We start from the raw sequence: 13,047 nt of genomic DNA on the forward strand, positions 1-13,047 counted from the left end.
CTTCTGTTAGAGCATTAATCTAGATCGGGACTAGCAATTAAACAACGTATGAATAAGTCAAAAAGGAGCAGACTCTTTGCAGTGGCCTTACTCATTGGGTTAAGGATCCAGCGTTGCCACGGGCTGTGGTATACGTTGCAGAGCTGTGGTTGTGGCATAGGCCAGCGGATACAGCTCTGATTCTACCCCTAGACTGGGAACCTCCATATGCCAGGGTGAGGCCCTAAAAGAAAAAGAAAGACAAAGGAAAGAATACCTTAGAAATATCCATTACCTTATTTTAATTATTTATTTTTGCCTTTTTAGGGCCACCCCTGCGGCATATGGAAGGCTAGGGGTAGAATCAGAGTTACAGCTGCCGGCCTACACCACAGCCACAGCAACACAGGATCCAAGCCGCGTCTGTGACCTACACCACAGCTCATGGCAACACCAGATCCTTAACTCACTGAGTGAGGCCAGGGGTTGAACCCGAATCCTCATGGATCCTAGTCGGGTCTGTTAACCGCTGAGCCATGAAGGGAACTCCTTATTACCTTATTTCTAAAATATTTTCAGGAGAAAAACAGTATATCTTAAAAAAAAAAAGAAAAAAAAAAAAAAAAAAAAAGGAAGGAAGGAGGAAAAACAGTGAATCTTCCGCCTAAAAAGAAATTCCAGGACACTGGTATCAGTTTCAAGCATCCACTTGAAGAGTTCCCTGGTGGCCTAGTGGGTAAGGATCCACATTGTCACTGCTGTGGCTTGGGTTTGATTCCTGGCCCTGGAACTTCCAAATGCCATGGATGCAGCCAGAAAAAAAAAAAAAAAAAAAAAGATTCATTTATGGGAAGAAACTATAATACCATCTTACAGAATTACCACCAGTGATATATCATTTTTGGAAGTAGAGGAGGTTATTTTAATGGATGGAAAAATCTTTTTCCAAGCGTTAAAGCAGGAATTTGCAAACTTCTGCCCTTGGCCAGGTGCCTGCCTTTGTAAATAAAGTTTAATTGGAATACAACCTCAGCCATTTATTTCTATTGTCTATGGCAACTTTCATTCCGCAGAGTTGAGTAGCTGTGACAACATACATGGCTTCAAAGCCTGAAATATGTACTCTCTGGCCTGATAAGACAAGGTTTACCAACTCCTGCACTGAAATATTCCCACACTCTACTACAGCTAAGTAAAACTTCATCAGAAAGAAAACTAAGAACACAGAAATTAGAATACAAAAATACAAATGACATGCTTGACCTGATTCAGGCACTTTCAAGATCATAGTTTATTTATTACTTCAGATAAAAAGATAGGATACATATTAGGGAATCCCTTAAAATTCAACCTAGAGTTATACACCATCTAGTACTTTTGCATTGAATGTTAACCAAAAAAAATCTCTAAACACCTGAAAGCCCCACTAGTAACATGAACTATGGTAATAAAAAATCTGACATTTAATTTGTTCAATATATAGTATTTACATTATGAAACCAAAGGTGATACGATAAACAGTGATAAAGAAATAGTAAAAAATAAACTTTAAAAAGCAAAGGTTTATATTCTTACAATGTGCTAATCATAATTGTATATAAAAATTAAAACAGCAGAGCTTTCTGTTACAAAATTCTTAATCATCTGAGTTGTAGTCATTACTTGCTAACAATTTACATGCAACATCTGCTAGAACTGACATTTGATTTTTTTCTCCCAAGAAAGTGTGAGTAGATAAATGACATTTAAGAGCAGACATTAATTTACTTGTGGACAGAAAAAGATAAAACTGTACTCAAGATTAGTACTGGTCACAAGCCTCTTCCCTACAGAAATGATAAAAATAGTTAAGACCAAAAAAAATTCGAAAAAGGAGATGCATAGGCAAAGAGTACCATGAATGGCACAGCTCAAAAAATCTTGAGACGAATTAGACTTACATCTTTTCTCTCTCCTTCAATGATGAGAGGGCTATTTTGCCATCAAATAATAATGACTGTAGCAAGTAAGGGGCACCAGGTGTATAGATAATTATATCTTGCAAAATACTAAGATGGGCAGGGGTGGCCAGAAGAAAGAGCAATTTATATATAATTCAAACTATATACAGCATAGCTGGAATGCAGCCCATCCCAAACTGGCTTTGTGAAACAATTGGACCTTTATGATTTAATAGTTAAAATTATAACAAGTGTAATAATACAATAGATTTACATGGGAAGCAAAATCCAAGGGGCACTTTATATTATTTACTGTGTTGTTTCAATTTAAAAATAATTTTGTTAAGTATACATCTCAACTGAGTTCTATGTATAAAATGTCCTAATAGATACAGATATTTACCTTTGGTGAGTTAAAGGCCTTTTTGTGACTTCTGTCTGAATTGCAGGCAGAATGCTAGATGTATGTGCACATGTGGGAAAAACTCAACCTGAGGTAATCCAAAAGATGTGCATGTGAGGAGAGTGGAGGTACTCTGAAAGCCAAAGTACACCAGAAACCCAAAACAGGTAACAGTGAAGATGGCAACAAGGAGTGGAATGCCAATATGGCAGTAAAACTTCTTTTAAAACAGAAAGAAGGCCTCTCGTACCAGCAGAATCCTGCATACATACAGAAAAGAAAAAGCCACCCACCGTTTCATAAAACAAAAGCCAATTATAGTGTGGAAAGGACAAACTGCAGAAAACCAGAAGTCCAGAGAAGAAAAACTACTGGCTCACACGAGAGAAAGGACAGCGCCTGGCTCGGGGCTGAGTCACTTGGTGAAGGCGGCCACCACCGCCCATAGCACCTCGTTGGTGCTGGCCTTCAGACACTCCACTTCCGGATCCAGGTCCAGGAGCTGCCGCACCCGCTTGGTGGCTAAATCGTACTGCTCGTCCAGCAGGGGAGCGAAGGCGTTCTCCAGGACATCCGAGGCGTGGGCCAGGTAGATGAGGGCCAGCAGGCGCTTGTCCATGCGGTGAGGGTCGTTCACCCATTTGTCGAGAACGGCTTCCTGTACCTTCTTGATGAGGCGCTGCTTAATGTTGTTATTGGTGAGGGGATGTGTCGTCATGTCAAACAGCAGGAAGTTCTGTTTCTCTGTTGTCAGTACACCCTTCTCCACCAGGTTTTTAGCTAACCGTTCCCGCACGTTTCTTAACTGATAATGCAATTTTAATGGATTCCAAGTCTCACCTAACAAAAGATTTCAGAAGTTAGAAATGATAGGTATTCTCTAATTTCATTAAAATGTGTACTAGTAAAATGAACAGCAACATTTGACTTTTTTTCTTCCAGAGAAACAGAAGAAAATCCAACTACATTTTCTTGCCAGCTAAAATTCCTTAAGGGCCAGGCCTCTGGTTTCTAAGTCCCTGACACATGATTTTCAGGCACAGTAATTACTCAAAAGACCAAACTTTATAAAAGCAGTCTTCAAATCAGTCCCACCTAATAATAAATTATATTTGGCCTCTCTCTGGCTATTGTCAAAAAGCAGTCAATAGCAAAATAAGATGTCTTTTCTGTTAAACACCAATCTGCAACAAAGAGAGGAAAGAATACAAAAGTCTCCTGATTAATACACTATTTCTAAAACTGCTACATATATACCTGGTCTATAAAGCTAGGAAAAAGCCTTTTTAGCAATGCTATTGTTGGATGACAAATAATATAAAGCTAATGGCAGAAGGACAAAACATTTTCATCATTTAAATCTCGTGATCTATGCACATTTTCTTCCAAGACAAATATTTAAAATAAAACCAAATGATTTTTCACTAAAACTTTTTTTTTCCTTAAAGATGACTGAAAGGAAATAAATCAAAGTATTAATCTTGATTATCTTTGGGCTTATATGTGACAAATTATCTTTTTTGTACTCTGTATTTTCCAAATGATCTCAAATGAATATGTAACTATTTGTATAATTTGAAAAAATACTATAGTAATTTTCTAAATTGGGACATATTAGAGATTAACCACAGACATTTTTATCACATGCAAAAGCTGTAAAAATAAAATTTGCTAACACTGAGAAAAAACAAATTACACTGTCTACTACAGGAGCCATTAACTATATAGGGCTATTAAATTTAAATTAATAAAAGCCTCAATTCCTCAGCTGCCCTACCCACATTTCAAGTGCTCAAAAGCAAACTGGGACTAGAAGCTACTGAGTTGACAGCACAGAAATAGAACATTTCAATTGCCACAGAAAGCCCTAGTGGAGTTCTCTTAGTGGTGCCATTAGTCCTGGCTCAGCAGGTTAAGGATCTGGTGTTGTCACCACAGCAGCCTGGGTTCGATCCCTGGCCTGGGAACTTCCACATGCCATGGGCATGGCCAAAAATATTTTGCTATATGACTTAACACTGAAGAATACAGGGCTATGAGTAATTTGTCTTGGACTTGCCCTCTGACTTGAAATAATTAGAAATCTGGATAAAATACATGAAACAACTGTTTTCAGAAGCTAGTCAAAAGGCAGCCCAGAGCTGTGATCTTGGAGAAAAATCTTAAGTGAGCCCTACTGCTGCCCAAACTTACTACCTAAAGGCACATCCCAGGCAGCAGGACTGAAGACCTCAAGCAGAGCACAGGATTCACAAGGAGTTAAAAAGGCAAAGATCAGAGTCGGGATAGGCTAACGCAGCTGAATACATAAGGCAGGGTGATGGACAAAAGGGGATTATGCAGAATACGAGCTCTAGAAATCTGCGTGGTGTTTACTTGAGTCTGGCTAAAAATGAAGCCACACGTTATGGTGAGAAACTCCACAAAGCAAGGTAAAACAAACAAAAACTACCAGAAAGTTGTAAGGCAAACATTCCAATAGTTCACAGAGGACTGGGGAAAATCTGAGCGCAATTAACATGAAAAGGTCTTATTGAACACCCAGGACATTCGTCCAGAAAGGACTTCAGAAGGATCATTTCTCAGTAGTACAGCTAAACTCACCCTTGAATAAAGGCTACTCAAGACCTGGTCTAACAAAGCTTACAAACAAACCGAACTACAAATAACTGCCTAGCAAAGCAAATTTCAAAGTCTTTATTTTATTTTTTTATGGTCACACCCATGGCACATGGAAGTTCCTGGACCAGGGATCAAATCTGAGCAATAGCTATGGCAATGACAGTTCCTTTAACCCATTATGCCAAGCCAGGGATCAAACCCACACCTTCACATTGACCTGAATCACTACAGTCAGATTCTTAGCCCACTGTACCACAGCAGGAAGTCTATTTAAAGACAAACAAAATTCAGCACACAACAACACAGAATTCAAAATGGCCAGCAATCAATAAAAATTACTAGACTTGGGGAGTTCCCATGTGGCTCAGCAGAAACAAATCTGACTAGTATCCATGAGGACACCAGTTCAATCCTTGGCTTTGCTCAGTGGGTTAAGAATATGGCATTGCCGTGAGCTATGGTGTAGGTCACAGACGTGGCTCGGATCTGGTGTTGCTGTGGCTCTGGTTGTAGACCAGCAGCTACAGCTCTGATTCAACCCCTAGCCTGGAACCTCCATATGCTGTGGGTGTGGCCCCAAAAAAGACAAAAAAATTTACAAGACTGGAGAATGTGACCCAAAACTACGTGGAAAAAAAATCTACAGAAACAGTCAACCAAATCTATTTGGTCATTTCTATGACCCAGAAATGACAGAGATGATGAATTAGCAGACAAGTACTTAAAAATGGCTATTACAACTATCTAAATAAAGGGAAATATGAACACAATGAATAGAAAATAAGATTTTTTTTTTTTAAAGAACAAATGATCTGCACTTGTGATGGAACATGATGGAAGATAATGTAAGAAAAAGAAGGTAATATATGCATAACTGGGTCACTTCGCATATAGCAGAAATTGTTGAGCATTGCAAATCAACCATAATTTAAAAAAAAAAAAAAACCACTCAAAAAAAAAATAGAACAAGTGATCTGGAATTGCCATTTTGTATTTTGTGATTCACTTTGTAAAACTAAAGACTTGAAAAAAACTGTCAAGTATTTAAGGACTGGTACCATGAATTACTATTGAATTAAAGTCATCTTCTGCATTTAAAGAAAAAACCTTTTCAAATAAAAAACCCTGGCAAATCAGCTTCCACAAAGAATAAGAATCACTGTATTCAATTTCCTTGATAACTTCAAAAAGTAAAAGAGTTAAAATATATTTGATACCATACTGGATTTTAAAACTTAGTGTAAAAGAAAAATATAACTCAATAATAAATGAAATTCTACTTACTTCCAATACCTGGTGTAAGACATTTAATGTTAAGAAATCACTGGAGGAGTTCCCATCGTGGCGCAGAGGAACCATGAGGTTGCAGGTTTGATCCCGGGTTAAGGATCCCGAGTTGCTGTGAGCTGTGGTGTAGATCGCAGACAGCTCGGGTCTGGTATTGCTTTGGCTATGGTGTAGGCCAGTGGCTACAGCTCTGATTCAACCCTGGCCCAGGAAATTCCATATGCCAAGGGTGCGGCCTTTAAAAAAAAAAAAAAAGAGAGAGAGAGAAAGACCAAAAGAGAAGGAAATCATTAATAGTTACTTGAAGAAGCATTATAGCATAACAGGTTTAAAGAGCAGCCAGACTGTTTGGATTTGAATCCAATTTGGTCATTTCTTAGCTGTGCAACCTTGGGCAAAGCTTCTTAACCCCTATTACTGTTTCCTTATCTGTAAAGCAAGGGTAACAACTACATCCAGCTCATAAGGGTTATTATGAGATTAAGTAAGTTAAAGACACATCAAGTTCTAAGAGTAGAGCCTGGTGCATGGCAAGCTCTCAATAAATGTTAGCTATTATTATTTATCCATGTGCAGAATCAGCACTTTGGCACAAAGAGTTTATCCTATTTATAATGGTCTTAAAAAAAAAATCACATTAGGTATTGAGAATGCACACATTATTAGTAAGACATATTTTTAACTCTAGAAATTTTAAATCAAGTGAAGGAAAGAGATTCATAATATAAGAACTAACTGTACTGGCTAGAATAAGATGTAAACAGGGCCATAAAAACAGTATTTTAAAAAAGAATAAGAAATTACCTGGGTTTGACGTTAAGGGTATTTCTAGGGAAGTTACAGGGGAAAGAATTTTCAAGTTAAACCTTGAAATGCATCAGGGTTTGACATCCTATGAAAGAGGAGCCTGCTCAGGCAGAAAAAACAAAGCAAATAGGCAGTGATCATGCACAAAAAATAATGAGCCCCAGAGTAGAGTCACACACTTTCTTTCAAAAATTAGTTGACTTCCATTTTTAAATTGTGATACCGACAACCCACTGTCTCCCCCCAAAAATGCCTGCCTGCTATACCTTTCAAGAGACAGTTTGGGCTTTTTTGTGTTTTCTAAGGTCATTGGCATGTGGTAGGCTAGAACTGGCTAGGCTATGTTTTCTAACATTCCTAATTGACTTCTGAAATTTAAACTAAGGAACATAAAATAATCCATAGTCAAATTTATGTAAAACCCCACAAAAACTCTAGTTCAAATCCAAGGTAAAGTAGCTATATTTATAGTAATAATTTGCCAGTTCTCCACTCTCACTGGAAATAAATGGGATTAGCAGTTTATAACTTACTGTCTATTATACTGAAGTCACGCTAAGGTTTATCTATACCTTAGCCACAATTAAAGCTTATGTATTGCAACCCATAAAACAAATAATGCTTATAAAGTCCCTGTGACAAATCTCCCAAATCCAAAATATGCTTAGTTTGGGAGCTCCCCTTACGGCACAGTGGAAATGAATCCAACTAGGAACCATGAGGTTTTGGGTTCAATCCCTGGCCTCACTCAGTGGGTTAAGGATCCAGCATTGCTGTGAGCTGTGGTGTAGGTCACAGATGTGGCGCAGATCCCGAATTGCTGTGGCTGTGGTGTAAGCCAGCGGCTACAGCTCCAATTCAACCCCTAGCCTGGAAGCTTCCATATGCCATGAGTGTGGCCCTAAAAAGCCAAAAAAAAAAAAAAAGTATGCTTAGTTTAATGTTGCTACTAAAAATGAGAAGAGCCTGAACAAAGACCCACCTTCGATAAGGTATTCTACAAAAATTTTTAAAAATAAGGTGGTCCATTCATGATTGGACCTTCTTAGGAGCAATCATTTCTGCTTCAGAGGAAGTAACAAAAAAGCACACAAACATCATCATCTTTTGTAGTAATTTCCTGGAAAGAGGCAAATCTTGTGTATTCACTCCAACAAAAATGTTATTCAGATATCAGATATTTGAAAAAAAAATGAAGAAATCCCATAAGCAGAAGGCTAAACCAATGTGAGTAATGTCAAAAGTGGTTTAATACTTTTTGGGCAACCCCGAAAAAGCACAATGAAATACCTAAGTGTCAAAGCGTCTTGACACCCTAACATTTCTGCCTGTTCTTTTAAAAGAACCAAATTAAGCTCAATTTAAAGAGTAGTGACCCCTGAGATGAGCATCCTTAGGACACTAGCATAAACTGGGATGAGAAGAGGGTAGTTGGATAAGTGAAAAGAAGAAAGGTTTAACCTATACTATCTACTAAAGATTTAGCTGCTTCAATTTTAGCAGAAAGTTGAATATCTTTCAAACACAATGTAACAAACACCTAATGGATGAATAATGTTCAAAATTCTAGGTTAAAAGATGTTACTGTGTTCCACATTGTTATTCATCCTAAATTATTCACCATGCGAAAAGACTTCTAAGTTACATAAGCAAATTTGAAAGGTACAGAATTTATTTATAGTTCACTTTTTACTGCGGAAACTGTGAGGAGTACATATAGAGAGGAAAAGTTCTTCAAAGGTTATTTATATCCGCTGCCCAACAACTATTTCAGTGAAAATGACATACTGGCAGGTACCTAAATAATTTCACAACAAAAAACTTCCATCTTCCTTGACATCATGTTACCAAAAAAAGCAGCTTTATTCATAAATTTGGCAGTATAGTGACACCTTGTGACTAAACTGATCAATTACATGTCCAGATTTCAGAAAGCAAAAAAACTCTATTAAAAAGTAGTCTTTAAACTTTTTTAAGCTTGAACAAGGAGCTCCACTTTACAACTGGCTTTTTTTAGGATTTTTGAGGGACACAGCAACAGAATACCCATCCATAAAGGATGCAGTGCCCCAGCTTGTACTGTACCTGAATAGTTATGGGATAATTTACTGAAGAAATCTAGTGTACTTTAAATTTTTTTCATAAAAGTTTACATTGTATTGTAGGTTAACATTAAATGTTTTATAACAAAAAAAAAAAACTTTTTTAAGTCTTTGCCTCAAATATACGCATCTATTAATTTTTAATTAACAAGATATATAAGTAATCTTTAAATATCAGCAGTTTTAACATGTGTACACTGCCTCGGAGTAATCACCAGATCAACTCAGGTTAATCCTTCTTTTTTCCTTACATATACACTTGCCACCTATGCAGGTATCCCTCAACAATTCAGTACAATATATAGTTTTGAAAACCACATAATAAGACTTAGCTGTGTAACAACAAGTCCACCAATTTTACCACCTCCTCTAATCCCTCTGAATAGGAACACTTCCTTCTTTCTGTCTCATTCTCACCCTTCAAAGGCCTAATCCAAGTTCCACTTCCACCTCTAACTACTAAAGGATTTCTTTTCTTAGCTACTTCACCTCCAGAGAACCACACTGTTAAACTCTAATCTGTTAGAAAAATACAACCATCCCCTAAACAGATTTTAAGATTCTTTCAAGGAGTTCCCGTTGTGGCACAGCAGAAATGAATCCAACTAGGAACCATGAGGTTGTAGGTTCGATCCCCAGTCTCACTCAGTGGGTTAAGGATCTGACATTGCCATGAGCTGTGGTGTAAGTCAAAGACGAGTCTTCGATCTGATGTTGCTGTGGCAGTGGGGTAAGCCGGCAGCTGTAGCTCTGATTGGACCCCTAGCCTGGGAACCTCCATGTGCCCTGAGTGCGGCCCTAAAAAATAAAATTAAAAAAAAAAAAAGAAAAAGATTTTTTTTTTCAGTATGGAGTTTTACAGTACCTATATCAGTATTGCTGCAGTAACTGATATTTGATACCACTTATTAAACTAAAAATTTTTAAATCAATAAACTAAAATTTTTTAAATCAATAAGCTGGCCAGAGAATTGAACATTTAAAAATGGTTAAAATGCTGTTAGGTTGGCTATATCTTACCACATGCAAAAAAAAAAAAAAAATCAGCAAGCACTAGCAGTACTTTAATTAGATGGGAAGTAGACATTTTTTCTTAATTTTAAAAAACTGCTTTTTTCCTCCTCCCACTCTAGATTCTTTTACATTGAAATTATGTTATTCCTATTATACATCAAGAACATGCAACTAAAGTGCTACAGGCAATATTGTGGCATTTACAGAGATCCTCAACTTCACAGGATGTTGTTTAAAACAAAAATTAAAAACCACTTGCTAGGCTTAGCAGTAACAAACCCAACTAGGATCCATGAGGATGTGGGTTTAATCCCTGGCCTCACTCAGTGAGTTAATCCAGCATTGTGTGAGCTGTGGTATAGGTCACAGACGTGGCTCGGATCCTGCATCACTATTGCCATGGAGTAGGCCAGCAGCTACAGATCCAATTCAACCCCTAGCCCAAGAACTTCCATATGCCCCAGGTACAGCGCTAAAAAACAAAACAAAACAAAAACACTTGCTAAGTATTAGCTTCTTGGTTTACACAAATTCTCAACTCAAATGGACACTGTTTCACAAAATCTTAATTGTATTTAATAAAACTGAGAAAAGCTTATAGACTTCTGCCTTCCTCTCATTTCTCAATCAAGTAAGAACAGCACACAGCAGCTAAAGTAAGTGTCATTTACATTGAGTACCAGGTAAGCTACATACATGCATAAAATGTTATATAAATTTAAGAAATATATGCCACCATAAATGGAGAAATGCAACTCTTTCCAAGCCATACTCTTTGCATACACATGTACATGATTGGTATATAAACTGTCAGAGGAAATTCAGTGGTCTAAGATACATTATTAAAGTCAAATCCCGGAGTTCCCGTCGTGGCGCAGTGGTTAACGAATCCGACTAGGAACCATGAGGTTGAGGGTTCGGTCCCTGCCCTTGCTCAGTGGGTTAACGATCCGGCGTTGCCGTGAGCTGTGGTGTAGGTTGCAGACGCGGCTCGGATCCCGCGTTGCTGTGGCTCTGGTGTAGGCCGGTGGCTACAGCTCCGATTCAACCCCTAGCCTGGGAACCTCCATATGCCGCGGGAGCGGCCCAAGAACCAAGAGATAGCAACAATAACAACAACAACAAAAAAAAGACAAAAAAAAAAAAAAAAAAAAAAGAATGTCAAAAAAAAAAAAAAAAAGTCAAATCCCATATAATGCTGCCAGCACACATAATATAAGATAAAGAGATCATTGATGGACAGAGCATCTGAAAATACCTCCACAGTGCTAAGTGGTACCAAAGTGGGTATCAATAACAATGACATTAGGCCAAGATCTCCACCTTGTTCCATAAAAAGAACTTTAACACTCTGCCAAAAAAGTAATTACAACTCTGAGAAACCCCCCTTCTGGCTAGCTGAGAGTGTAATTACAAAGTCTAATTTATATTGCCAGAAGTGGGAATGCACTAACAATGGCAGCACAACATGAACTCAACACAAAGACTACTTAGGCGAGTTATCTCCTGAGAATGTAGAAATGATCAATCAGGTACAGTCAGAAGTTATCGGCACTTCTATTCCCCCCCACCGCCCCCGTCTTTTAGGGCTTCACCCATGGCATGTGGAGGTTCCCAGGCCAGGAGTCCAATCAGAGCTAAAGCTGCCAGCCTATGTCACAGCCAGAGCAATGTGGGATCTGAGCCACATCTACAACCTACACCACAGCTCAGGGTAACGCTGGATCCTTAACCCCACAGATCAAGGCCAGCACCGAACCCATGACCTCATGGGTGCTAGTGGGGTTCGCTAACTGCTGTGCCACGATGGAAACTCCAGCACTTCTGGTTTTATCTTTAAAAATTATAGTTGCTAATATTTAACATATGGAGTTATATTAACATTCATGCCCTCACTGAGTGTCTGTCAGATGGCCACAGTCTGCTGACAGGCCTAAGTGGAAGACTCACCCAAAGAGGGTTGCGAGGGAGCTCCCATCATGGCTCAGAGGTAGCAAACCCAACTGGTATCCATGAGGACATGGGTTCAATTCCTGGCCTTGCTCAGGGGGTTAAGGATTGGCGTTGCCATGAGCTGTGGTGTAGGCTGAAGATGTGGGGCAGATCTGGCATTGCTGTGGTTGTGGCATAGGCCAGCGGCTGATTCCACCCCTAGCCTGGGAACCTCCATATGCCATGAGTTTGGCCCTAAAAAGAAAAAAAAAAAAAAAAAAAAGATTTCCTACAAAAAAAAATTATAATTGAAGATAATACCAATATCACAAGCACAAAGAGAGGAAAAGGGTCACATTAAAGTTTCTCTTACACAATCAGGTAAAAAGAAATTTATCAGTAGATCTACAAGTGGACAGTAAAAAACAAACAAACAAAACACCCTAAAATTATCAGGACCACATCTTGTGATTAAGTATGTTCTCTACCTGTAAGAAGAATGAACCCTGCCCTAAGTGAAAAGTGCCCATTTATTGTCCTATTAGCTAAGAATGGAAAATGAGTGTTGAAGCTTTAAATAAACATGCAAAACTCAATCTTATACTGATATAAGAACATCCTCATCATACAACTCAGAGTTTCCTAAGAAAACTGACACCATATTCAATTACCAATCTCTGACAATCTTCAAATGTTTTTAAAACAGTTACTCTAAAGAGCCATTTATTTAAACATAAAATGAAATGAACATAAATGTATGCAGAAGCTACAATTTATATAACAGTAGAGAAAGGAGCAAGGTAGATTAGGTCCTATGCTCAAGTAGTTCACTATCTGAAGATTAGACCAATACACAAATAACTTTAAAATAAATGTAGTCATTCCTGCTGTCAACCAAGTATGTGTTCCTTCCTATGGCTGCACTTTCTGTCTCCTTCAAGTTGGGGAAGGCCATGTGGCT

At 38.2% G+C, this 13,047-nt stretch overlaps 1 protein-coding gene across 1 annotated transcript in view; it reads right to left on the minus strand.

The window, feature by feature from the left end:
* LOC110257335 (Golgi phosphoprotein 3) overlaps positions 1,243-13,047 on the minus strand; it is a 49,233-nt gene continuing 37,428 nt past the window's right edge. Inside the window, exon 4 of the mRNA XM_021077099.1 lies at positions 1,243-3,162. Coding sequence (XP_020932758.1) covers positions 2,738-3,162 — 425 coding nt within the window. The 3' untranslated portion in view covers positions 1,243-2,737. The remainder of the gene's footprint in view (positions 3,163-13,047) is intronic.

The sequence above is a fragment of the Sus scrofa genome, chromosome 16, assembly GCF_000003025.6.
Source record: "Sus scrofa isolate TJ Tabasco breed Duroc chromosome 16, Sscrofa11.1, whole genome shotgun sequence".
In the NCBI taxonomy this organism is placed as follows: domain Eukaryota; kingdom Metazoa; phylum Chordata; class Mammalia; order Artiodactyla; family Suidae; genus Sus; species Sus scrofa.